Source organism: Panicum virgatum, chromosome 2N, assembly GCF_016808335.1.
Source record: "Panicum virgatum strain AP13 chromosome 2N, P.virgatum_v5, whole genome shotgun sequence".
NCBI lineage: Eukaryota > Viridiplantae > Streptophyta > Magnoliopsida > Poales > Poaceae > Panicum > Panicum virgatum.
The window spans coordinates 68539315-68565522 of NC_053146.1; the positions used below are offsets into that span (position 1 = coordinate 68539315).

The 26208-nt window shown below is 50.3% G+C and overlaps 4 protein-coding genes and 1 non-coding gene across 5 annotated transcripts; 3 read left to right on the forward strand and 2 right to left on the reverse strand.

Moving 5' to 3' along the window:
* On the forward strand, positions 1-1982 carry LOC120662135 (60S ribosome subunit biogenesis protein NIP7 homolog). Its single transcript, XM_039941247.1, has 2 exons — positions 1-699; positions 1678-1982. The coding sequence occupies exon 1, from the start codon at positions 132-134 to the stop codon at positions 696-698; it is 567 nt and encodes a 188-aa protein (XP_039797181.1). The 5' UTR covers positions 1-131; the 3' UTR covers position 699; positions 1678-1982.
* A 437-nt stretch (positions 1983-2419) lies between these two features.
* Positions 2420-2490, reverse strand: TRNAG-CCC. Its single transcript has one exon. It is a non-coding gene; the product is annotated as a tRNA-Gly (tRNA).
* Positions 2491-2723: 233 nt separating this feature from the next.
* Positions 2724-4192, forward strand: LOC120662136 (flowering-promoting factor 1-like protein 5). The gene is made up of 2 exons (XM_039941248.1): positions 2724-3968; positions 4106-4192. The coding sequence occupies exon 1, from the start codon at positions 3583-3585 to the stop codon at positions 3898-3900; it is 318 nt and encodes a 105-aa protein (XP_039797182.1). The 5' UTR covers positions 2724-3582; the 3' UTR covers positions 3901-3968; positions 4106-4192.
* Positions 4193-18628: 14436 nt separating this feature from the next.
* On the forward strand, positions 18629-20310 carry LOC120662139. Its single transcript, XM_039941250.1, has 7 exons — positions 18629-18874; positions 18978-19016; positions 19106-19159; positions 19368-19421; positions 19616-19669; positions 19752-19826; positions 19921-20310. The coding sequence occupies exons 1-7, from the start codon at positions 18794-18796 to the stop codon at positions 20017-20019; spliced, it is 456 nt and encodes a 151-aa protein (XP_039797184.1). The 5' UTR covers positions 18629-18793; the 3' UTR covers positions 20020-20310.
* On the reverse strand, positions 20185-22216 carry LOC120662138 (pentatricopeptide repeat-containing protein At2g32630-like). The gene has a single exon (XM_039941249.1). It carries the CDS (start codon positions 22135-22137, stop codon positions 20509-20511), a length of 1629 nt encoding a protein of 542 aa, XP_039797183.1. The 5' UTR covers positions 22138-22216; the 3' UTR covers positions 20185-20508.
* Positions 22217-26208: the final 3992 nt, after the last annotated feature.

The window sequence follows — 26208 nt, forward strand, 5'->3', positions numbered from 1 at the left end:
CATCAAAACTGGTCTGATCCAACGATCAGCTATCAGTACACCCCCCTCTGCCCCGAAACCCTACTACCTCCGTCCCCCGCCGCCGCCACGCACCAAACCTCCGCCGCCGCCGAGCTCCATCCTCGAGCGCCATGAGGCCTCTCGACGAGAAAGAGACCACCCAGGTATTCGAGAAGCTCTTCAAATTCACGGGGCCCAACCTGAAGCACCTCCTGGAGCGGCCCGCCGTCGAGGGCCCCGACCCAGAGCCCGGCCGCTACTGCCTCCGCCTCCACCGCAACCGCGTCTACTACGCCTCCGAGGCGCTCGTCCGCCGCGCCACCGCCGTCGCGCGCCCGCGCCTCGCCGCCGTGGGCACGCCCATCGGCAAGTTCACCCACCACGGCGCGTTCCACCTCACCGTCCACGCGCTCGACCTCCTCGCGGCCCACGCGCGCCGCCGCGTCTGGCTCAAGCCCGACTCCGAGCGCTCCTTCCTCTTCGGCAACTCCGTGCCCAAGTCCTCCCTCGCGCGCATCACCGAGAACACCAAGGCGGGGGACGGGGTGGTCGTCATGTCCATGGCCGACGTGCCGCTCGGCTTCGGCATCGCGGCGAGGTCGGCGCAGGACTGCAGGAAGGCCGACACTAACGCTGTGGTCGTGCTGCATCAGGCGGACGCCGGGGAGTACCTCCGCAAGGAGGAGGAGCTCATGTGAGGTGAGGGCCATAGGCTTGATATTCATTGTTCGCCATTTGGCCGAGTAGTTCATACTCTTTTTTTTTCTTTTTTGAGGGGAAATCAGTTCATACTCATGAGTGAGTAATGGAAGATTAAGTCTTAATGTTGTGTTCAAGGCTTCAGGCACTATGTACTGAATGATTTGGTTGTGAGATGTGATAATTGCTGTTGCAAAATTTCATTTTCATCAGTGCTAATATATGTTTCTCTGTTTTCTGAGTAAATCTGCTGAAGTATTTGGGTCTGAATTACGCAATCAACCAAAGTAGTTTGCTATGGCATTGACAGTAGCTGTTCATAAAGTGAAAAAAATATTACACACTTATATAACCATGGTTCTCATGCCCTTGCCTAGGCGACAAGGCGCTCCCCTTGTTTTGGCCTTTTGGGCTAAGGCGTCGCCTTAGCCCACCTAGGCGGCTGGGCGGTGGTGACTCGCATGTATATAACCGGTTGATTGAAGGAATATGTAAGACTTCATTCCAATTGGAAGACATGTTTTCTCATATGAATGGACTGGGACCATTGTGCCCCACTTTTCTGTTCAAGGCTTCATAAAAATGCATATCAACGTACTCGAATACAGATCAGATTACCTCCTAAATTGCACATTGTCAAGCGAAAATTCTTGACATGGGGCTCTGCTGGCTGATTCATCATTTGAAAGTTTTCTGTCTATATATGTGAAGACAACTTCAAATTGAGTTACATGAGTTGGGTTTGCAAAGTCATACTTATGGATGATCATCCCATCTTTAAGATGGAGTCTTGATAAATGACCATCCTTATGCCTATGGTCGTTATTGAGACAAACCATATTAGATCTTTGGTTCCATCCAGCCCACTTAATGTAATAATACAAGCTGATGTTTGTACATACTTAGAGTTGGCGAGCCTTTGCCATCACAGATTTACAGTCATGGTTTTTCTGATTTTCCATTTCCATATGCTTGCAGGTGTTCCGTGGGCCGTGGCTAGGAGGTGCCCGAAAATGTCAAGGCGTGAGGGAAGCTCTCCCCTTTTCTTTTGACTGTTTTGGGGTGTAAGAGCTTGTGGTATTTCCAATTCTTTGGAATGGAAGTGGGGCTCACCTCGATTAAAAAAAGGTGTGCCGTGGCTTGTGGTGCTGGAAGATGTATCTTTTGCACTTGTGTTGTGATTTGTAAACAGATCTACAATGGTTCCTGGTTCAACGAAGAGTGCAAACTGATACTAGATTTTGTCAATAGATTTCAATAAATTTTGTCTACCGCGTATCTTAGTCCTAGTTTTCAATAGATTTTGTCACCCGTAGCCTGTCAGTATTCTACTGGAGTTCCTCATGTAGAATTTCTAGATTAGGTGATGAATGCTATATACTATGGTCCTTGTAGCGGATGTATGGATCAAATTGTCTGGGTTGTCCAGTTGCATCGTGGATCGATTTTTTCTAGGATAATGAAATATACGTCATGACAAATTGCTTGAGCGGTTCAGTATTTCTGTCGTCGTTCAAGAAGGATTTCTTCAGTCATCTGGACCAGATCATGTGTTTGTTCAAGGCAACACCGGTCTCAGGACTCGGGACAAACTACAAAAACTTGCTTGAACAAAAGTATACAAGAGAAAACTATGCAACACAACACAAAACGGTGATGTTCTGGAGGAATCATACAAAAACTTGCTTGAACAAAACCATACAAGAGAACACAAAAAACCTGCGCATCCGGGGAATCGAACCCCGGTCAGTACCGTGGGAGGGTACTATGATACCACTACACCAGATGCGCCTTGCTTTCTATGTTGATGTTGTAGCAGGATACAAACTAATCACCCTTCTCCTGGATTTCGTACAGCTTCAGCAGCTCTGCTGAAATTCGATCTGGCAATTTTGGTGCGAAACAGATTTGGCCCTTGATAAAGGCACCGTGCAGGCAATCCATCCGTATCAGCGAGCACCCTTGTTCTTGCCGGTTGCCAAGTGCCAAAAGGCTCGAACCAGAGACGTGCGTTCATGCCATGCGGCTCAATGCCCCCTGCTTCTGCCGCACCCAACCGAAGAGGAAAGCCGCGGCTGCCGGCGGCCCGACAGGGAGGGGGCGGCTGCAAGTTGCGGCGGCTGTGTGGGGACGCGCCCACGTGAACGTGCCGGCGCCGACGACGATGCCCACGGCGCGCCCGCGCGCACCACGTGACGCCCTCGTGCGACCGCGACCTTCCGGCCCCCTGTCCCCTCGCTGCATATTCCTTGGCCGTTTCAAACCGGCGGCAGCAACGTCGCCGGCCGGCCTCGGTCCCGGTGTACATCTATCGCCGCCGTGCCTGCTTTTGTTGCAAGATTCGTGATGCCGGCCGTTTCTGTTCAGTGATAGAAAGATGATGCATCGTGTGGAAAGCTGAGGTCGTCTTACGGAACTTGCATCAAAAGTCTGATGGAAAGATGATGCTTTTTGCAGGCCATCAGGAATAATCGAGGCACTTGCATGGATGTGGTGCAGAAGCAGAATCTTCTTCTTTCTGAAGGAAACAGGAGGGGCAGATTTATAATCAGAATCTTCTTCTTTGGGGCGGAGGAAAGTTGCAGAAGAATCTCTGGGTACAGCGACGCCGTCGGCACGCCAATATGCATGGCAGGCATGCTGGCAATGGCATGAATCAATCTCGCTCGCCCACCCCGAACTGCATGGCCCGATCTCCGTCGCATCACCTGTACCTGAAGAGGGAGGCCGCCCCTGGCCGGAAACTGGGTGCAGGGAAGGAACCCCAGTTCGAGTCCTCCGGCCTATTTATACGCACACGGAGCAGCAGGGGGCTAGCAGCAACAGTAGCAGTTAGCAAGCAAAGCAAAGCCAAGGGGCTGGCCAAGCAGAGACCCAGCTAGCATGTCGGGATCCGGCGCTGGCGTGTGGGTGTTCCGGAACGGGGTGATGCAGCTGGAGCAGCCGGCGGCGGCGAGCCGGAAGGCGCTGGTGTACGTGCCGACGAACGAGGTGGTGCGGTCGGTGGAGGCGCTGGAGCGGCGGCTGGGGACGCTGGGCTGGGAGCGCTACTACGAGAACCGAAGCATCGTGCAGCTCCACAAGCGCGACGGCGGCGCAGACCTCATCACCATCCCCCGCGACTTCGCCAGCCTCCGCTCCACCCACATGTACGACGTCGTCGTCAAGAACCGCGACCACTTCAAGGTCGTCGACGCCTAGAGCCTAGCTAGCTTCTAGCTAGCTGCTAGGGGGTGGTGGCAATGGCATGCGTACGTGTGCAGGTGCAGATGCCGGACGGGATCGATATATATACAATATTATTTTGTGTGTGCGTGCGTGTGTATATATTTATATACCTATATATATTGTATAGAAGGGAAGCAAGTGTGTTTGTGTGTGCGCAAGGAGTGAGAGCTAATAATAGATATTGTACTGATCAACTACTGATGCTTGCTGTTTACTAGCTACTACTATTGCCCTTGGGTTTGTTTAAACTTCGGTGTGAGATTAATGAAGCGTCCTCCATCTAAAAAATTGTGTGATGCATGCATGCATGCGAGCTTAGCTTCATGTGTATGTATTGTTTGCCGATGATCAATCTACAAACGTGGTGCATCACCGGAGATGGATCAGTAATTAATCTCTTCCAACTAGGAATATTCTTCAGCAATCACCCTCACAACAGGCCAAAGACATCGATCAGAAGAAGCGGTACGCAAGCTGCTACTGATAGAACGAATTGAATGAAGCTGCTGCATGCCTCCAGGTTCCTGAACCTGAACAAAAAAAGGCCTGCCAACTTCACACGGTACAACTGTCAGATAGCTACGGCATTCGCGTTTCCTGCTCATCAGCACAACTGATTGGAATACAGTGTTTAAGTTTGATGTGATACAAGACGTGGATTTCAACCGTCCGTTGACCCGGCCGGCCGCTTCTTTAAGTTTTCGTACTGTACAATTGTTGAGCGTGTTCTTGAGCTTCTTGTTCCTCTCTCAGCCCTCATCTATCATATTATTTGTCGACTAATAATCCGTTTGCGTCAAGCTAGCTAGCTTCTGGAACGATAAGCCTACAGAGAAAGGCTACAAGCCTAGGCAGGACAGATATTCGGAGATGGACAGGGATAGAATAGAAATTCCATAAGCAAAAGACCAATTCAGCATTTGTCACTGACACACTGACACGTGTATGTTCCTTGTATACCGTGACGTGGCGCCCTTTTCCCAAAAAAATAAAAATAGATTTGCCTATATATTGGTTCTAATCTAACAAGCCATATGCATGTCCGTTTTTTTTTGTCTCACTCAAATCTTCACCATCCTATCCAATTCGCGCGCGCGCACACACTACCGGAAACCCGAACATTGCCGAGTGCCAAGGGGTTTGCCGAGTACAATTTTTCGGGCACTCGGTAAACAATCTATTTGCCAAGTGCCATCGAGAAAACACTCGGCAAAAAAAGGCACTCGGCAAACAAGGTTGTTTGCCGAGTGCCTAGAGGTTGGCACTCGGCAAAGAGGTGTTTGCCGAGTGCCAAAGGATGGGCACTTGGCAAACATCCCATTTCTGAATTTTCTAAAATTTTTAAAAATAGCAAACAAAGTCTAAAAATTATGAGATTTGGCAAGATGTCATAATATCATATGTGTAGGTTGTGAGAAAAAGTTGAGGAGGTTTCGCACACTTTTGTCATGTACGTGCTTACAAATCGATACATCTCCGAAGAAAAATCATAGAGTTGAGAATGATCCGATAAGAATTGGAGTCAAATTGATGGTCAAATTGTTGTTTGAGTTCAAAACTTTTTGTATAGGCAATAGATAACATAGATTGCTTAACGTGAAATTTTGGTAATTTTTCAAGTCCATTTGGTATTTTTAAATTTTTTTTACTTAATTTTTTTGCCGAGTGTATTTTATTGGCACTCGGCAAAAAGAGGCTTAGCCGAGTGCCATAAGGCAAAGCGTCTCGGATGAATTTTGAATTAAAATTTTTGTAGTATTTCAAATGACCTCGGATGAAGAAACTCACAACAGCAAAGTTGTAGATCTCGAAAAGTTAAGAAACTTTGTAGTTCACAACTTTTTTATTTGAATGCATTTAGGATTTCAAATATGTGTTTGAATTTCTCAAATTTGAAATTCAAATTTTGCAAACAACCTCGGATAAAAAAACTTACAACATCAAAGTTGTAGATCTCGAAAAGTTATGAAACTTTGTAGTTCAAAAGTTTTTTATTTGAATACGTTTAGGGCCTCAAACAAGCAATTTTATCTCGAATTAGTATAATATGTGGAGAATCAAAACAGAATCTAGACATATGTAATAGAGGGTTGGAGTGGTAGAGAAGGCTACACGCGAAGCAAGAGGTCACGGGTTCGAATCAAGACAGCCGTGTAGCGCGTGATTTAACACGAAATAATAGCGAGACTTGTGACTTGTGACATTGGATGATTGGTGTGATTACCAGGTGAAAATAAAATGTTTTGCTATTTTTAAACGGTGTTTTTCTAATCTGGTTTCGAAAAATTTGCCGAGTGCGTTTTGACACTCGGCAAAGACTTTGCCGTGTGCTCGAAAAAAAACACTCGGCAAAGGTGCCTTCGCCGTCACTTTTTTTACCGAGTGCGGTTTGCCGAGTACCACACTCGGCAAACCCTTTGCCGAGTGCAAAAGGGCATTTGCCGAGTGTATTCGACACTTGGCAAACAAGGCCAGTCCGGTAGTGACACACACACACACACACACACACACATATATATATATATATATATATATATATATATATATATTGTGTGTCTAACTTGTATGGTGAGTTCAAGCCTCCATATGGGCAAGGCTTAAGCTTAACCAGACCTGGGCATCCTCCGGGCCGGGTCGGGTTCGGGTCGGGCCAAAAAAACCCGGTGTTTTTTCTAGCGACCCGTGCCCGACCCGACCCGGTGGCCGGGCCGTAAAATTGAGCCCGCATCCGACCCGACAGCCAGTCGGGTCGGGTCGGGTCGGGCCGGGCCTATGTAAAATGTCGGGTTCCTTCGGGTTTTTCGGGTTTCGGGTCAAAATTTTTAGCCCGTGCCCGGCCCGTCAGTCATACCGGGTCAAAAATTTTGACCCGAGCCCGCCCATCAAACTCTTCGGGTCGGGTCGGGTCGGGCTATTTTCGGACGGGTTGGGTCGGGTCCGTCGGGTCGGGCAGCACATGCCCAGGTCTAGGCTTAATGTATTACAGAGAACTCTTTTTTTAAAAAAAAAAAAGGTTCTGGGATTTCAAGCTTTAGAAGGAAGGCTAGCGAATGTAGGTCAGTAGTCTTGCAGAGAATATAATGAAGCTGGTTGATGATGGCCAAGTCAGCACGCAGGACAGGAGCACCGCTAGCTGGATGGCGTAGGATGACCTGTATGTGGAAAGGTTAGGACGGGAGCGAAGGGCAGAGCAGGCTGCGCCGCCAAGGCCTTGCTCCAACTCTATTATTACCAAGGCTAGAGAAGGAAGAGAAACGCTGGAGGCAGAAGAAGCAGCAGCAGAAGAGCTCTTGGACGAAATGTTTGTTTGGTGGGGATTTAATTTTCAAAGTATAGAACGAACCAAGTAAGGCAAGGCGATGGGATCAACACCGTGTCGGATGTGTTGGAGTTAATCTCCACGGGCCCGATCCAAAGATCGGGCCGGACCCCTTGAATACGTCCTGATCGGGGGCGTCCAGCCCATATGTCTGGTGGGCCTCCATCGCCCGCGCTATATAGAACGGGAGAGGAATCGGGGTACAAAATACACGAGGTTCACCGCCGCCACAACCCTCTCCCACATCTCTACCGATCTAGGGTTGCGCGAGGCCGACGGGAAGCACCACCACGCCGCTCCACATCGCCGCCGCCGGACCAGCGCCTCGTTGACCCCGACTACCTCGCCGCCACTGGAGCAATGGTGCACCAGAGCTCCTCCTCGTCCGCTGCACTCGCCGCGATGGTCTGCGCCCCCCTTTTCCCATCTCTCTGCCTCTCTGTCTATCTCTTGTATTAGTTTAGGGATGAACCCTTTTGTAATCTTACTCAGAACCATGTACCCCAACCCGATTTGTACATCTAGATAAAGATCTTGTGCAGAAACCGAGTGTTCATAAAACTATCATTGGCATTAGAGCCGATCTAGTGCATAGATCGGGTTGTTTTTGGGGATGAATCAAAGAAGTGAACCGAATTCGATCTCGAATCGAGGAACCATAGAAGAAAGAAATGAAGAATCGATCAAGAAAGTCCAGAACCCTAACCCTAGCGCAAGAAACGGCTGCGGGTTTACCTGGTCCCACCACCATGGCTCACTACCGGCTCCTCGCCGCGCGGTTAAGCCCCACCAGAAGCGCCGGCTCGTCGGCACCCACCGCCTCCATGCGGTCAAGAACTGCGCCGCCTCTGCACATGCGCTCGGCGCACCGCCACAAGGGCCGCTCGACGGCAGCGCGCCCCACACGGGTGTGCGCGCGGCCGGCGAGGGGGCCTGTGGCGGCGCGGAGCCCCTCCTCTGGCGAGCTGTTCCGGCCGCCGCCGGTCAAGAACACAAGAAGAAAGAAGAGATGAAGAAGACGGTGCAACCACAGCCCTGCGCGCGACCATGGCGTGGCGGCCGCCGGCCGACGGCGGCGCGACCGGGCGCGCGCGCGCGCCGGCGACAACCGCCGCAGTGGCGCCGACGCTCGGTAGAGAGAAACGAAGGGAGAGACAGAATGGCCCTAGGGTTTGGGGCCGGCGATTGATCGCCGGTTTTGTTTGGGCGCAAAGGCCAGACGGCCGTCGGCCAGCGGCGCTCGCACGGTATTGGGCCGAATCCAGCCCAGGAGCGGGCGCGGACGAGGCCGGAATCCCAGCCCAGGCCTAGGTTACGGCCTGGGTGCGGGGGAGACGGCGGCGCCAAGTGGGCCGCGGGCCACAATTCGGCCACGGCCCGAAATATAGCTCAAGAACGATCACTGTTTTTCTTTATTCAGAAGCATTTTCAGTTTGGATTTGAGAATACTTTGTATAGAATCTTGAATTTGCACCAAAGTATAAATTATTTAGAAGCAAGAACATAGAATTATGCTTCTGAATATATAGAAATTTTACATGTTTCCATTGCGAAGAATTTAATTTGTCCCTCTATGTTACTTTGAACCAACAGGATAATTAATATAGAGTCATATAGAATTTCGTTTTTTCAATTCAGAAATTTTGTAAATTATGATATTGTAATTTCTAACCAAAGTTGATATTGAAATATTATAATTTTGCCCAGAAAATTTTATGCATTTTCTCTATCTCTGCCCAAAGGTGATTTAAACTTAATGCACAGAATATTATATGTTCGAATTTTGAGTATAGAATTTTTATTTGAATGCAGAATTTTGTGAATTATGATATTGTAATTTCTGGCCAAAGTTGATGTTACAATATTATAATCTTGTTCCGAAATTTTATGCATTTTTTCTATCTCTGCCCAAAGGTGATTTATACTTGATGCACAGAATATTGTATGTTTGAATTTTGATCAAAGTTAAATTTAAACATGTCATTATTGTTATCTTGAATTTGTACTCAAGTTTTTGAATTTTGTGATCCAATGCTATGTCATATGTGAATGCCATTTCAGAATGAAATGGCCAGAACTATGGAAAATGGTTTTCAGAAGTTACAAATTGCTCTGACGATGACTAATATAGATTTGGCCATCATAATGTCAGCTCCAGAAGAATCAGAAAATCCTGTAAGAGCTCAGAACAAAGCAGACGATGCATGGGCTATTCGACAGAAAGCCCATGACATTGCTTGGACTAAAATGGAAAATTCAGCAGGCACGTTGGAATATTTCAAACCGCAAGTGCCTGATGATTATCAGAGGTACCATTTCAGATGGTATAAGAATGACGATCCCAGAATGAGCCACCGCTACTGAGTATATAGCAATGGTGAAGAGTCAGTTCACTGATTCTTCCAAGCTTATGCTGCCACTTTGGCTAAGCAACATATGAAATAAGATAATAGATTCTAGAAATGAGCCACATGGTAAACAAGCTTAAGACAATGAATATGCCTCTTCCAGATCCCTTTATTGTTCATGTCGGTACCCTGTAGCAAGGATAACCCACTGCTACTGCCGCAAGGCAGGACTCGCGTAGTCATCCGTAACTACGCCCTAAGGGGCGGAGCAGCCGGGTCCCACGGGGCAGGCTCTTACCTCACCGGGCTAATGGCCCCGGACCCGCTCCCGGCTCTGGGACGGATCCGGTGACGCCACGTGTCCCTGAGGAGGGGAAGCTCCGCGCCAACAGCCGAGAGCTCGGACCCCCCTGTGTCCGTCCGGACCTCCCACGCATGTAGAACCAACATACCGCCGGGGCGGGGTCCGGGGGCGCCACGTGTCCCGCAGGCGCAGGCGCGGGCGCGAGTCTTCCGCTGGAAGACTCGCCCACCCACCGTGTCGGTACCCTGCAGCTGGGGTACCTACTCTTACTGTGCCAAGACTCGCGTAGTTATCCGTAACTACGCCCTAAGGAGCTGAGCCGCCAGACCCTTGGGGTCCAACTCCATCTCACCGGACCAACGGTCCCGGACCCGTCCCCGAGAGGGAAGCGGGTCTGGTGTCACCACGTGTCCCAGAGGTGGAAATACTCAGCACCTGTGGCCGCGGACCCGGACTCCCGCAGGTGGGTCCGGGACCTCCACGTGCCATCCGGACTCCCGCAGATGGGTCCGGGACCTCCACGCGCCTATCCGGACCCCCGTAAGCTCTCGGCTTAGCTAGCTGCTCGGGAGGGGTCCGGAGCCGCCGCGTGTCACACAGACGCGTGCGCGGGCGCAAGCCTTCCGCTGGAAGCTCCCTCACCCACCCGCATTAAGTGCGAGTGGTTGAGGCGGGCTCTGCTGCCTCTGGTCACGGGGCAGCTTTTGTCAGTCCACACTGTGCATCGCCAGTAACCGAGGCGGCTCGTCAGTTACCAAGGCAAGCATTAAAGACTCAGCGCCGCGCGCATGGGCGACGAGTCATGATGACCAGCTACTGACTGGAACAACAGTGCAGGCTGCTATAGTGGACTGAGTCAGTAGTTCGGCGCTTCATCATGACCTCGATGCGCGGCTGCAGAGGCTAGACTCTACTCTGACAGGACAGCTCAAGACCATCCCTGGTCAGAAGCTACGCACGGAAGCCGACGACAAGATCTCGGATCTGAGGCATTGAAGGCCAAAATGTAGTTTATAATACATCGCCGGGTCCACATGTCGGGGGCCCGCTCAGTGTACGTGCTCCCCTTGGACATATAAAAGGGAGAGCACGCCCGCTAGAACACAGGTTCACAGAGACGCTCTCTGGACAGAGCACTAGACACGCCAAGGCTCTCAACCTCTCGAGAGCGCAAGCAGTACAACACACAGTGGACGTAGGGTATTACGCTCCGGCGGCCCGAACCACTCTAATCCCGCTGTGTTCATCGTGTTCTTGAGCGAGATCGAACTAGGACTAGCTAACCCCTGAGTACACACCCTCGGGGCTTAGGCGGGTGCCTTCCGCCACCCGGCTGTGGTTTGCAGCACCACGACATTTACGCGTACATGGCCGTTGAGTCCCCGACATGTGGGCCCAACGATGTCATATAAAATGACATACTGTACAGACATTATGGCATTACAGGCGACGGAGATCTCATTCCTGGATTTTCTTGCTCTGCCCGTGGGAATCCTCCGTCCGGCATAGCCATGCCCTGTCTTGTCGAAACGGCGCTAGGGTGTAGCTTGCGGCGTTGCCTGCAACGTAGCTGAACGAGCCGTGTAGCTTGCGGTGTAGGCGGTATGATGAAAAGGTGCCATGCCGTCGTATCCATTTAATGCGGATGCGGCGCATGCAGCTGCACTTTGTACCTCGGTAATATGCGGTCTACAGTGAGGCCCGACAAAGGCTGCCCCGCGTGCCGCGGCGGCAGAGCACGCCTCAACCACCCGCATTGAATGCGGTGTGTCGTGGGCTTTTGGGGGTACCCACAGCCGGGTGGCGGAACGCACCCGCCTATTCCCCGAGGGGGAGTACTCGGGGAAGTGCTAAGCTATTAGGCCGATCTAGCTTCGGGGAAAGAACGCAAGAACACACGGATTTAGAGTGGTTCGGGCCGCCGGAGTGTAATACCCTACGTCCACTGAGTGGTGTATTGCACTAGGTATGAATGAGACTACCCTCTGCCCCGTTCGGGCTTGAGACCTTTCCTAACGGGCGTCTCCCTTTTATAGAGCAAGGGGACGCGTACACAGTCGTTAGACCCCGACAGGTGGGTCTAACGTGGATGCATAGTATACTGCACAGGAAGCTTTAATGGAGCTACAACGGGTGATGATCTCTTCTCGGATATGCTTCATTGCCCTGTAGATTCTCTGACCGAGGGGAGTCCTTATTGTCCCATCGGCAAGGCGCCTGTTGGGGTGATGTAGCTTGCGGCGTAGGCTGCTGGGCCTACCGTGTAGGCATCATAACGGGCGAAGCCGAGCCGTCATGTCCAACTGGCATAGTAGACTGACATACACGGCGTGGACGGTGCCAGCGACTGTACTACGCGCCTTGGTAACACGCGATCAACAGTGCAACCTGGCAAAAGCCGCCTCGGGCTCTGCTGTGGCAAGGCGCACTTCCGTCTACCGCATTGAATGCGGAAGGTAGGCGAGTCTTCCAGTGGAAGCCAAGCGGTACTGCGCGCGCGCCCGTACCTGTGGACACGTGGCGGCTCCGGACCCAGGCGGGGTGTCGGTTCCACCCACTGAGGGGTCCGGATAGTATATGGGGGTCCGGGACCCGGCTGGGGTCCGGGACCCCCAGCGGTTTCGGCGGAAGGCTACCTCCTTCCTGGACACGTGGCGTCACCGGACCTTCCCCGAGCGGGGAGCGGGTCCGGGGCCATTTGCCGGGAGAGTAGGGCTCTGGACCACAGGGGTCCGGCTGCTCGACCGTCAAGGCGTAGCTAAGGATAATTACGAGACCCTTGCCTAGACATAGCAAGAGGGGGTACCCCAGTCCTGGGGTACCGACAGTGGCCCCCAGGCCCACCTCGGGAGAGGTACGAACCCGCGGGTGGGGCCACCATTATGATGTGTTTCCACGCAGCTTGGCTGTGTCAGCCTGCTCTTGTCGTGAGTGGGTGCTCCGGACCCCTTGGAGACCGGATCACCTGTTTGCCAGGTTTAGGTACTAGAGTGCTCTCCGTAGGGCAGCGAAGGTGTAGGCTTGGGGTACGGAACCAAGCCAAGCGGCTACACGGACCTCGGACCACTCAGGGAGCGAGAATCACTTCCCCGGACCTGGCTCCTGGCGACCGTGGCGAGCGGTCTCCACCGGAGCGGGCCACCAGAGTGGACTTGGAGCAACCGTGGCGAGCGGTCTCCGCCGGAGCGGGCCACCGGAGTGGACTTGGAGCGACCGTGGCGAGCGGTCTCCGCCGGAGCGGGCCACCGGAGTGGACTTGGAGCGACCGTGGCGAGCGGTCTCCGCCGGAGCGGGCCACCGGAGGGCACCGGGAAGCGGATCCGGTGTCACCACGTGTCCCAGAGGTGGAAATACTCAGCACCTGTGGCCGCGGACCCGGACCCCCGCAGGTGGGTCCGGGACCTCCACGTGCCATCCAGACTCCCGCAGATGGGTCTGGGACCTCCACGCGCCTATCCGGACCCCCGTAAGCTCTCGGCTTAGCTAGCTGCTCGGGAGGGGTCCGGAGCCGCCGCGTGTCACACAGACGCGTGCGCGGGCGCAAGCCTTCCGCTGGAAGCTCCCTCACCCACCCGCATTAAGTGCGAGTGGTTGAGGCGGGCTCTGCTGCCTCTGGGCATGGGGCAGCTTTTGTCAGTCCACACTGTGGATCGCCAGTTACCGAGGCGGCTCGTTAGTTACCAAGGCAAGCATTAAAGACTCAGCGCCGCGCGCATGGGCGACGAGTCATGATGACCAGCTACTGACTGGAGCAATAGTGCACGCTGCTATAGTGGACTGAGTCAGTAGTTTGGCGCTTCATCATGACCTCGATGCGCGGCTGCAGAGGCTAGACTCTACTCTGACAGGACAGCTCAAGACCATCCCTGGTCAGAAGCTACGCACGAAAGCCGACGACAAGATCTCGGATCTAAGGCATTGAAGGCCAAAGTGTAGTTTATAATACATCGCCGGGTCCACATGTCGGGGCCCCGCTCAGTGTACGTGCTCTCTTTGGACATATAAAACGGAGAGCACGCCCGCTAGAACACAGGTTCACGGAGACGCTCTCTGGATAGAGCACTAGACACGCCAAGACTCTCAACCTCTCGAGAGCGCAAGCAATACAACACACAGTGGACGTAGGGTATTATGCTCCGGCGGCCCGAACCACTCTAATCCCGCTGTGTTCATTGTGTTCTTGAGCGAGATCGAACTAGGACTAGCTAACCCCTGAGTACACACCCTCGGGGCTTAGGCGGGTGCCTTCCGCCACCCAGCTGTGGTTTGCAGCACCACGACATACGCGCCTCCCTTGAGATATAAAAGGGAGGCGCTCGCTGCACATAGAAAAAAGGAGACACGCCAAGACTCTCACAACACACGTTCGGTTTCACGCGCGAACAACCCTGCTTTCAACCTCTTAGGAGCACAAGCAGTACAACATACAGTGGACGTAGGATATTACGCTCCGGCGGCCCGAACCACTCTAAACCTGCTGTGTTCATCGTGTTCTTGCACTGAGATTGAGCTAATCCTAGCTAACCCCCGAGTACTCACCCTCTGGATTTAGGCGGGTGCACTACGCCACCCGGCTGTGGGTTTGCACACCACGATAGTTCAGCTGTTGTTCAAGTCTATTCCCAAGGACTTTTTGACCTTTCATGTCAATTAGAACACTCAGCCTGAAAATAGAAACGTTGAGAAACTGTTTACCATGTGAATTCAAAAATAGGATAGACTCATGGCCGCCAATGGAGGTGAGCTTGTCTTCCATGATCAGTAGAAAAACGAGAACTATCAGAAGAATAAGAAACTTTTCCCATCTAGTATAAATCAGAAGGAATTTGATAAGTGTATCGCGATCAGATGATGACTCTATTGATTGTCATTTTGGTGATGGCAAGTGTGAAATATATTTTAATAAAGAATGTATTGGTCTTGCCTTCCGACAAGACAAGATATACTTGCTTTCATTATCAGAGAATGTGAATGTTGCAAGTTCTAAGAATAAGAATTCTCCCTCATATGAGAATGTTACAAAGAAACGCAAACGACTTGATGCAATCTCGTCGAAATTATGGCACTGTCGTTTAGGACATATTTCGAGGGGGAGAATAGAGCGCTTAGTGAAATCATCAATTCTTCCGACATTAGAATTTTCAAAATTAGAACAATGTATTGATTGCATTAAAGAAAATTTGCTAAGAAAATAAAGAACGATCGGAAGCATTGGATAAATTCGAGATATTTAAAGCAGAAGTAGAAAATCAACATGATTTAAAGATCAAGATAGTAAGATCCAACCGTGGAGGGGAGTACTACGGTCGGCACACCCCATATGGCCAAGTTCCAGGACCTTTTGCAAGGTTTTTTTTATGGAAAATGGCATAGTTGCCCAGTATTCTACACCGGGCGAGCCTCAGCAGAACGGAGTAGCAGAAAAAAGAAACCGTACCCTGATGGATATGGTAAGAAGCATGATGAGCTACTCCACGCTACCGATTAACTTGTGGATGGAGGCGTTAAAAACTGCTATCTACATTCTTAATCGTGTGCCAAGTAAGTCGGTGCCGAAAATACCGTATGAATTATGGACAGGAAGAGAACCCTCGCTTAATCACTTTCGTGTGTGGGGCTGTCCTGCTAAGGCTAAGGTATTTAATCCAAACATTGGGAAATTAGATCCCAAAACAGTCAGTTGCCATTTTATTGTCTATCCAGAAAAGTCTATGGGATATCGCTTCTACTGTCCCGATAGACACACTAAGTTTATAGAAACCAGACACGCTGCCTTCTTAGAAGATCAGATAATCAGGGGGAGCATGGTAGCCAGAAAAATTGATCTTGAAGAGAAGCGGGTATTCGTTCCCACTCCGATGAGTCAAGAGCCTTATTTCTCGTTGGTTGTGGTTGCGGCACCGATAGAGCGGGAAACTGCAGTATCGACGCCTGTTGTTAGTTCTCCTGACGTGGCGACAAATGGAAATGAGGACCCTATTCCTCAGGACTAAATAGAACCCGTTGTCATAGACGAAGGGGAGCAACAACAGCCTCCCATGCTAGAAATACCCGTTGCAGTGGCCCTGAATAGGCCACAAAGAATTAGAAAACCAACTATTTCTGGTGACTATAAAGTCTATAATAGCGAAGAAATTCAAATGGAGGATGATCCCACCTCTTTTGAAGAAGCCATGAGAAGCGTGAATTCATCCAAGTGGACTGCAGCCATGGAAGATGAAATGAAATCTATGAGTGCCAATAAAATTTGAGACTTAGAAGAAATTCCTAAAGGAGTCAAAACAGTAGGCTGCAAATGGGTCTACAAGACGAAATGTGACTCTAATGGGAACATAGAAAGATTTAAAGCGCGACTTGTGGCGAAAGGCTTTACGCAAAGAGAATGAATAGATTACAATGAGACTTTTTCCCCGGTCTCATGTAAAGATTCTTTCAGAATAATAATGGCCTTAATGGCACATTATGATCTAGAGTTACATCAGATGGATGTGAAGACGGCATTCCTGAATGGGGATTTATATGAAAATGTCTACATGGCACAGCCAAAAGGTTTTGTTGTAGAAGGCAAAGAAAACTTAGGGTGACGCCTGAAGAAGTCCATTTATGGCTCGAAGCAAGCCTCAAGGCAGTGGTATTTGAAATTTGATGAAATAATAAGAAAGTTTGGATTAAAAAAAAGAAAGAGGACAATTGCATTTATGCAAAATTCAAGAACGGGAAATTTATTTTCCTCATCCTGTATGTGGATGATATTCTACCAGCTAGCAGTGATGTCGATCTACTACAAGAGACAAAGAAATTCTTGTCCTCGAAGTTTGATATGAAAGATCTCTGTGAAGCTTCATTCGTTTTAGAAATTGAGATTCATCGAGACAGAAAAAATGGGGTGTTGGTATTATCACAGAAAGCATACTTAGAAAAGATATTAAAAGAAATATGGTATGCATAAGAGTAAACCCACACCTGCTCCAATAGTCAAGGGCGACAGTTTCGGGAAACATCAGTGTCCCAAGAACAAGTATGAGCTCGAACAAATGAAGGCAGTGCCTTATGCTTCAGCTGTCGGAAGCTTACAGTATGCACAAGTGTGCACACGCCCTGACTTGAATTTTGTTACTAGGATACTTGGCAGATACCAGAGTGATCCAGGCATATAGCATTGAAAAATGGTAAAGAAAGCTTTACGCTATGTGAAGGGTACAACAGGCCTCATGATGATATGAAGAAAATTAGAATCTTTAGAAATAGAAGGATATTCAGAATCAGACTTTGCAGGAGATGCGGATGATAGAAAATCCACATCTACATATATCTTCACTCTTGCAAAAGGAGCGATATTGTGGAAAAGCTCCAAGCAGTCAGTCACAGCATCATCCACGATGTATGCTGAGTTTATAGCATGTTATGAGGCCTCAGGGCAGGTCACATGGTAAGAAATTAGTATCCGGAAAGAAAGTGGTTGACAGCGTAGAAAACCCACTGAAATTATACTGCGGCAACGAGCCAGTAGTATTTTGTGCTCATAATAATAAGTTGAGTGGTTATTCCAAACACGTCGACATTAAGTTTTATGTTATTATGGAGCAGGTTCAGGATCATACGATTTGTGTAGAACATGTTAGAACGAGCAAGATGTTAGCGGATCCGCTTACAAAAGGCCTACAACCCAAAGTGTTCAGAGAACACTTAGCCGGCATGGGTTTAAGGGAAAGGCTATGATTCCTAGACAAAGTGGGCCCAAGAACAAGACTCTGTTCCAGACCGGAGAGGTGAATGTGGCTGTTAATCTGACGGTAATAACTGTCATGACGAGGCACGCCCTATATACTAATCTGCGATGGGATGGACCAAATTCAGATACAGAACAAGAATAAGAACAATGAGAGATCAAGGGGGAGAATGTTGGAGTTGATCTCCACGGGCCCGATCCAAAGATCAGGCCGGACCCTTGAGTACGCCCTGATTGGCTGGTGGGCCCCCGTCGCCCACGCTATATAGAACGGGAGAGGGATTGGGGCACAGAATACACGAGGTTCACCGCTGCCACAACCCTCTCCCACATCCCTACCGATCTAGGGTTGCGCGAGGCCGACGGGAAGCACCACCACACCGCTCCACATCGCCGCCGCCGGACCAGCGCCTCGTCGACCCCGACTACCTCGCCGCCATTGGAGCAATGGTGCACCGGAGCTCCTCCTCGTCCGGTGCACCCGCCGCCGATGGTCTGCGCCCCCCTTTTCCCATCTCTCTGCCTCTCTGGCTATCTCTTGTATTAGTTTAGGGATGAGCCCTTTTGTAATCTTACTCAGAACCATGTACCCCAACCCGATTTGTACATCTAGATAAAGATCTTGTGCAGAAACCGAGTGTTCATGAAACTATCAGGATGATCGTTTGGAGTTCGAGGGCGGCCTGGCGGGGCCAAAACAGTCACTGTATACTCTGTAAGACTGTAACAATGCCACAGCCAGTACAGTGAGCTCGAGAAGTTCAGATAGCTGACTCTTCCCCGGCCCGTTCACGTACGTGCTGGAGCCTCACTGTCACATGTGAATCGGGCATTTTCCTTGAAAACTACTCCACGTGAACGAATGAATCCCTGTAGCGGCTGTGTGCTTCTTGTCAGGGACAGGTAGCCAGCCGTGCGAGAAATGAAAGAGACCGTCACGTACGTAAAGGCAGCGCGCGCCATTGAAGGCGGAAGCAGCTGCAGCCGGCTGGTGACACTTGATCTGCACAGGCCACGCGAGGAAGAAAACAACGAGCAACCTGTCCTACCTACCAACCAGACAGCCTTGCTTCCATTGGGGACAAAATACTAGCCTCCATCCACAGGTAGGATCCAGTGGCAGGGCCCGACGACTCCCAGACACTCCGCCAATCAATCCTCCGCGGATGGCCGCCGAGACGACTGCCCCGCCGCCACCGTCGTCTCTCCCTTCTCCGGCAGCCGCCGCCGCCACGCCTCGTCATCCGGTACGCGTGGTTGATCCGCCAATCAATCCAGAATTCAGTTTTAGCCCATGCATGTTCGCTTGTGTTCATGATGCGCGTTCGCGTTCTGGTTCGTGATCTGCAGAGACTGTCGGGGTTCGAGCACCTGGACGCGCGCGTCAAGGTGATCTAGAGGGCGCGCCGGCCGGATTCTTTGCAGCAATGGATTTTTTTTTTGTTGAGTCGACTGATCCTTGTGAGCTTTGCGTGCAGGAGCTGACCTCGTCGCAGTCGGAGTTGCTGGAGAGGATCCAGAAGCTGAAACAGGTATGTATGCATGGACCTGAGTCTCACGAAATGCAGATTAGGGCTCGCGCGATTGATTGATACGTACTTTAGTAGTCACAATGATGAACAAACGCGGTCAGAATTTTAAAAACTTGGATCTGGAAATTCTTTCTTAGAGTTCCGGAAATTCGCTGGTTTGATGATCAGATGCTGATGAGATGCAGCGATGAACTGGCCTCTGTTTCAGGAGGTGCACAAATGGCGCTCCAACGTAGAGACTCAGGTCAACACATGCCAGAATGTGAGTTCTGTTCTGTGCTTTCTCCCTCAGCTTGTAAACTTAATAGTCAATACTGTAGAGCATAACCCATACTCCTAGTCCTAGGTGTGTGCCGTCATTCTCTGAAGGCTGCTTCTAGTCTAGTAACGAATGTCATGCCAGACAGATACGGTACGATATGCAGTGCTGACAAGTGACAGCTGTGTTACATACAGGAACTCCATGGTCTGAAGAAGGGACTTGACTCTGAAGTGGAGCAGCTGAAATCGGTGTGCCTTCTTTCTGACGACTTTACATCCTTTTAGTTCAGTCATTCAGGAGCACCACACCATCCTCTTGTTTTCCTTCTAGGAAATGGAGGAGATTAGGTCTGCAATCCAGGAAGAGAAGGGCAATCTACCTGCGCAAATCACACATTCGGAGATGGTTAGTTTTACACGAGAAACATCTACGTGATAACGCTCCCCTGAACCATGCTGTTGCACAAGAAATTTGTTACTATGATTTTCTTGTTTTGTAGAGCAATAACGACACAGAACAAGCCCGGCAGACTCAAGACCAAGCATCGAAGGTTGATACTGATGCTAGTATGGAAGAACAAACAGCAACAGAACCATGAATCAGCGCTTCCTTCCAGAGGTGAAGTTTGTGTTACTGGACATTCACCTCCTTTCGATGGATCAAAAAGGAAAAAAGGTGGCAAATACACTAGATCACATGGAGTATTCTTGTTATCTTTGAATCCATATCATCAGCTGCAAATATCTCTATACCTGTACCAGGAAATTCAACATTTCAGAGTTGTAAAGAGCTTCATTACATGTACAAGAATTGCTTCTTTTGTAACAATTCCATGTATACAAGTTCAATTTTCAAATGAAGTATGCACAATAACCTCTGGTTCTACACATGCTTGTGCTTGAAATAAAAAAAATGTATCGCCTGATGAGGATCTGGAATGGTCATGTAATGTAACATTGCACATGAACATGCAAGCATTTCTGGGAGACCAACTCATGTCATCTGAGTAAAATGCAACAGTCCGGATTGCTTGCCTCTTAGGTTGTTTCGGGGAAACTGACACTATCTTCCCCTAAAACAGTGCTGCCTAAGAAACCTTAGTTTGTGGTAAAATATTATTCTGTTTATCTGTGTGAAGGCTTCCTACAAGAGCAGAATATACAGATTCATCTGGAGTTAATCCAGCTTTCAACATATCATCATACAGCTGGAACGCCGCATCTGATCTCCCTTCCTTTGCCAGACCTGATATCAGAGCCGTATATGCCACGACATTAGGTTTCGTTCCCCTCTGCTTCATTTCTTCAAACAGCTTCAGCGCCACATCCACCTTCCCGTTGACACAGTGGCCATGAACTAGCGATGCATAAGTGTATACATCTGGAACAAACCCTTTCTTTTCCATCTCCTTTCTGAACCTCTCAGCCTCGCGAATGCTCCCTTTCTTGACGTACCCATCCATCATAACATTGTAGGTTACAACACTGGGCTTTGCTCCTTTCCCTGCCATTTCTCGAAACAGCCTTCTAGCCTCCACCATGTCACCTTCCTTGCAATGTATGCTGATCAATGTAGTGTAGCTGACATAATTTGGCGCCACACCCTTCTCAATCATGATGTGCAATAGAGCCTTTGCCTCATCCATTCTATTCACCCTACAGAGCCCACAGGCTATTGTGTTGTATGTGTAGATGTCCAGTTCAATGCCTGTTTTCTCCATGACCGCCTTTATGTTAAGAGCACTGTCCACCATCCCTTTACGACAATACCCATGAATCACTGTATTGAAAATAATTTGGTTATGCCCAACTCCTCGCCCTTGCATATCTGCCAGCAACATCTCTGCTGCCTCCACTTGCCCAATCTTGCAGAATCCATTTATCAATACACCGTATGTATGCTCGTTCGGCTCCATACCATTGCCAACACATTCATCAAATACCTCGGAGGCCTTCCGCACTTTCCCTGCACGACAGTATGCATTGATGACAGCTGTGTAGAAGTACACATCCCCTGAGACATTCTTTGCCTTCATCTCATCGATCAGAGCTTCAACCTTGTCGATATCATTGGCTGCCGACAAAGCATCCACCATGATAGTGAATGTCCCAACCGTCGCCTCAATCCCTTCATTTTCCATGATCCTGAGCACCTCCGCGACCTGGTTTCCATCCTTTTGGCGTTTGTAGCTGTCAAGAAGTGAGTTGTAGCACAGCGCATTCGGTTTGACGCCGTGGCGAGGCATTTCGTCGAGCAGCTGGCGAGCGTCAGCAACGCGGCCGGCCTTGCAAAACCCGTCGACGACCACAGACGCGGAGAGTGGCGACACAGATTCCGGGCATGAGGTGAGCGCCCGCCTAAGCAGGTCGGCGGCGGCGGCGAGCTGCCCGGCGCGGCGTAGGGAAAGCAGGGAGGACGTGAGCGAGCGCGGATCGAGGCGGCCGAGGCGGGAGACGGTGAGGTCGAGCGCCTCGGCCGCGCGGTCGGCGGCTCCCGCGTCGGCGTAGGCGCGGAAGAGCATGTCGTGGAAGGCCGCCACGGCGTGCCGCGGCGCGCCGCGCGGGAGGGAGGCGGCGGCGAGTTCCGGGAACGGCACCGCGAGGACGTGCGGCGTCAGAAGGGAGGAGAGCATGGACTTGGCCTTGGCGAAGCGGCGCGCCGTGAGGAGGGACGCGAAGACAGCGAGCGGAGGCGCGGCGGAGATGGACGCCGACATGTCGCATCGGGCGGCGGGAGCGGCGCGCGAGAGAGCGTGGGGAGAGGAGAGCAGAGGGAATGGCGGTTGTGGTTTACGTTTTCCGCGCTTGGTGGCGGGTGGTGCTGATGGGCTTTGCCTCTTGATTAAGTGGGCTGGACCCACACGTAAGCTTTTTTTTTTTGATGGGCTGAGCTTAGCTGTGGGCTCTTTAGAGTCCAAACAAACCATCTCTGATGAAATAATTTATATTTTCTCCTACCACTAGGAAAATATTCCTCTGAAAAGAAAAGGGAAAATTCCGCATCTTCTGAGTTCTGAGATAAACAAACATAATATAAAAGGAAATTTCAGTTGAGGGTGTGTTTAGTTGGTGAAAAAGTTTAGGTTTGGGTATTGTAGCACATTTCGTTGTTATTTAATAATTAATGTCCAATCATGAATTAATTAGTGTCATTAAATTCATCTCGTATGAATCAGTTAAACTATATAATTAGTTATTTTTTAACTTTATTTAATGCTCTATGTATTATTTAATGCTCTATGTATGTGTCTGAAAATTCGATGTGACGAATGCTGCGCAAACTTTTTTTTGGAACTAAACGCACTCTGAAGTTTCACGAGCTGCACAACAGCACAGGTGAGGTGCAACGAGACGAGAATCGCAACGGCATGGAAGCAAGCACGAGCACACACGACAGGTATGGGATTGGGGGGGGGGGGGGAGGGGAGGGGAGGGGCGGCGCCGGCACCAGCAGGCAGCACGGTCACGGTGAATGGAAGCAGAAGGCCCCGGCACGATGTGACGCGAGCGTACGCACACTTGGCTTGGCCTATCCAGACGGGGCTGGGCTCCCACGTACTGTACGGCGCTGCGAGCCTGCGACCCCCGCTCGTGCGCTGTCGGTTACCTCTGAATCGCGGCGACAGACTAGACACGCCGCCTGCAATCCATCGACCTTTGATCCAATGAATCCAACAGCACGTACTACACGAGCACCGTGGCTTGCTCTTACTGTACGTGACGTGAATGTACACGTGCGTGGCCTCGCCTCGTACTGAAAAGGATCGACTGTAGCTCTTGCATGCCAAGTCACTTGCTATCGGGTTAGGTTGGCTACGGAGACGTAGGTATATCAAGATCACCGGCAGGAATGGCCTTGCAACAACGACGGCGGCCTGCCGATTTGGGCAACCCGAACCCCTGGGTGAGACCCAGTACGAGACTAGTGAGGACGACAAGACCGAGATGAAACAAGCAAGTGTATATATTGTATTGAAGCAAATGTGGCAATGCTCTTGAACCAACCCGTACGTCAATCAAGCCGACGATGAGCAGTGGTGAGCGCATGCACATCCAAATCCTACGCCGACGACGAGACGAACGCCGTCGAGCGAAGCGGCAACTAGTCCTCCGATCCTCGTACGTGGCTGAACACGTAGGAAGGAGAGAGCACCGCCGGCGCCGGAGCTGGGGCCGCGGCCGGAAACAGTGCACCATCTCCCCGGAATGGCATGTGGGCGTTTCGATCTGGTGGTGGTACGCGTACGGAGGGAATTGGAAAACAAATAAAAGAAGGAACAGCGATGGCCGATGCGAGTAGAGGAGATGCGAGGGGGTGCTGGCAGGGCAGCCTTTTTTTTTTCTTTCCGCTGCAGGGGATCATCGGAGGGAATTAAAATTGGCGAGCTAGCTAGCCAGGGCAGGTCAGCCAGAAGCCCCGGCTTTTGAATACGGTGGGTGGACTGCTAACTTTTGATGTGTAAGAAAGGTCGCCACACTTGTAGGACCTCCGCTGTGATGCGGCGATGCATTCTCAGGGCCCGCCCGCTCGGAGGGCCACATTGTTGGAGCTTGGTCATCAGCCAGTAACACACTCACGAGCAAGTTTTAGGTTGGAATTGCCTACCAATTAAGTGCGCTTCCTGATCCATGATCCATCGATGTGGTTGCGGTGAAAGCTACCACCCATCAGGAGCCTATTAGCGGCACGAGTCATTGCTCAAAACGTTGCTAGGTTAATTAGGATAGATGCGGCTAGTGACAGGGACTGCTAGGGTTGTGCATGCATTCTGGATCAATGTGGTGGACTCCAGCATCGCTACGATCCACTATGAGATCTCCATTCGTTGCAAGCAAAGCCAAGCAAGAGAGCAAGAACGAAGAGAAGCGCCGCCACGACGGATGGTGGATGGATGGATCGGAACCGAATGAGCCGCGAGCCCTGTGCCAGCCGGTGACGGCCGTATGCCTCGAGCTGCTCAACACCTGCAGGTCCCAAGGGAAAAGAAAACAAGGGAAAAGAAAACAAGAGAAAAGGCAGCAGCCGCAGCTAGCAGTGGCAGGAGTAAATTCGGCAGCAGTAAACCAACCGGGTCCGGGCCGGGCAGATCGCTGCCGTGCGTGGTTCGAGGCGGCCGGCCGGGCTCACGTGGCGGTACATGCACGGGCGTACGATATATAGATGCGTGGAGCCCGGCGGCGAGCCGGCTGGCCGGCCGGGGGTAATAAAGCGGAGGAGGACAAGCCCCGCAGCTTTTGCCTTTGGACAAGGAATAATTACCCTCGTGACACACATGGTTATTACTCTCTCTCTCTCTCTAGATTTGGTGCAGCTGGATTGTACTACGTTCGCTCGTACGCACGGCACCCACCTGTTGACACTGCCAGTCACCAGTCACAGTCACCACTCACCAGTTCATGATGGTTTTCCTCGGGCGCTTGAGAAACCTGCCCGGCTCGTTTAAGTTAATCCCTCAGTCCCAAAATAAATACAATTCTAAAATTTAAAATCTCCCATAAAAATATTAATTTTGACACATCTACCACAAAAGACAAACCAATTTCCAAAAGATTCTTATAAAATACAACTGACACCTCATTCACTCACCACAAAAGACAAATAATACTTTGATAATTTTACACTTACATTTGGAACGAGGAGAGTACATACAACGAGAGTCAAGACTCAAGAGTATGCATGCATTGCACTCATGGGCTTCTTCTTTATTTTTTTTAAGTAAACGGCAGAGAGCGCTGCCAAATCTATTATATTAATAAATGAGTGTTAAAAAAATCATTACGTTCGTCGAGAGGGTCTAGAAATTGACACATTAATCTAAAAAAGAGAAAGATTTCTGCCGTTAGATTTTATGAAGATCTAACGGTCTAAACTAACTCAAAGAGTCCATAACAAACACGATTAATAACTTATCATGGAATTAAATCTATTATATTATTAAAAAGTGTTAGGCCAGTCCCAATCTACATTATCTATAGATGGTGTCTATGCTGCTAAATTTAATCGTACGATTTCTTGACGTGGCTCCATTCTCTCTCCTCAATCTAATCTCTATGCTTCATCCGTCCTCCCATCCTCTCTCTCAGCAATTGAAGCGCCCCGACCCGAAGATCAAGGCTAAACCATGTATTAATTACCGAATAAGGTCTCCGGCATAATACATGTTACATCAAGTGGAGTCCAGAGTCATACAGAGCTTTATTTAACACGTACATGAGGAGTAAAGTGACAACACAAAGCTACACAGAACAACCATAGGATAACAACTAGCATAGCGACGTGTAGGACTAGCTCTTCATCCATCACGGCTCCACTCGATCAGCTTGGGTGCGGACACGATCTACTCGTAGTCTTCTGGCACAAAGTCAGGATCCTCTGGAGAAAAATCAACAGGGGTGAGTACAAAAGTACTCAGCAAGCTCCACCTCATCCTACGGGAGGGGACTGACATGCACGACACATAATAAGCACATTATACTAACAATGCAACTAATGGTATGCAACTTTTTCCTGACACAACCCACCATAGGTAGCTCACTAGTTGTCAGGACCACACCATAGCCTGTCCATACCGTGGACACGGACCATTCGAATGGATTATACACTCTGCAGAGGTCGTACACTGTACCCACACGCTCGGCTGCCCGAATGGACAACCGACATAGCCGACACCCAGCCGTGGTCACACCCCAGCCCGGCCGCACAAACCCTCGGGCCCTGACCCCAATGGTCTATACCCATAAACCATCCCCGCGACCGTCAGGCTAACCAGTGGGATTAGGCTAAGTCC

Coding starts and splice junctions, on each gene's coding strand:
- LOC120662135 (XM_039941247.1), top strand. CDS start 132: ATGAGGCCTCTCGACGAGAAAGAGACCACCCAGGTATTCGAGAAGCTC.
- LOC120662136 (XM_039941248.1), top strand. CDS start 3,583: ATGTCGGGATCCGGCGCTGGCGTGTGGGTGTTCCGGAACGGGGTGATG.
- LOC120662139 (XM_039941250.1), top strand. CDS start 18,794: ATGGCCGCCGAGACGACTGCCCCGCCGCCACCGTCGTCTCTCCCTTCT. Junction 19,422..19,615: donor AGGTCAACACATGCCAGAAT/GTGAGTTCTGTT, acceptor TGTTACATACAG/GAACTCCATGGTCTGAAGAA. Junction 19,670..19,751: donor AAGTGGAGCAGCTGAAATCG/GTGTGCCTTCTT, acceptor TTTTCCTTCTAG/GAAATGGAGGAGATTAGGTC.
- LOC120662138 (XM_039941249.1), bottom strand. CDS start 22,137: ATGTCGGCGTCCATCTCCGCCGCGCCTCCGCTCGCTGTCTTCGCGTCC.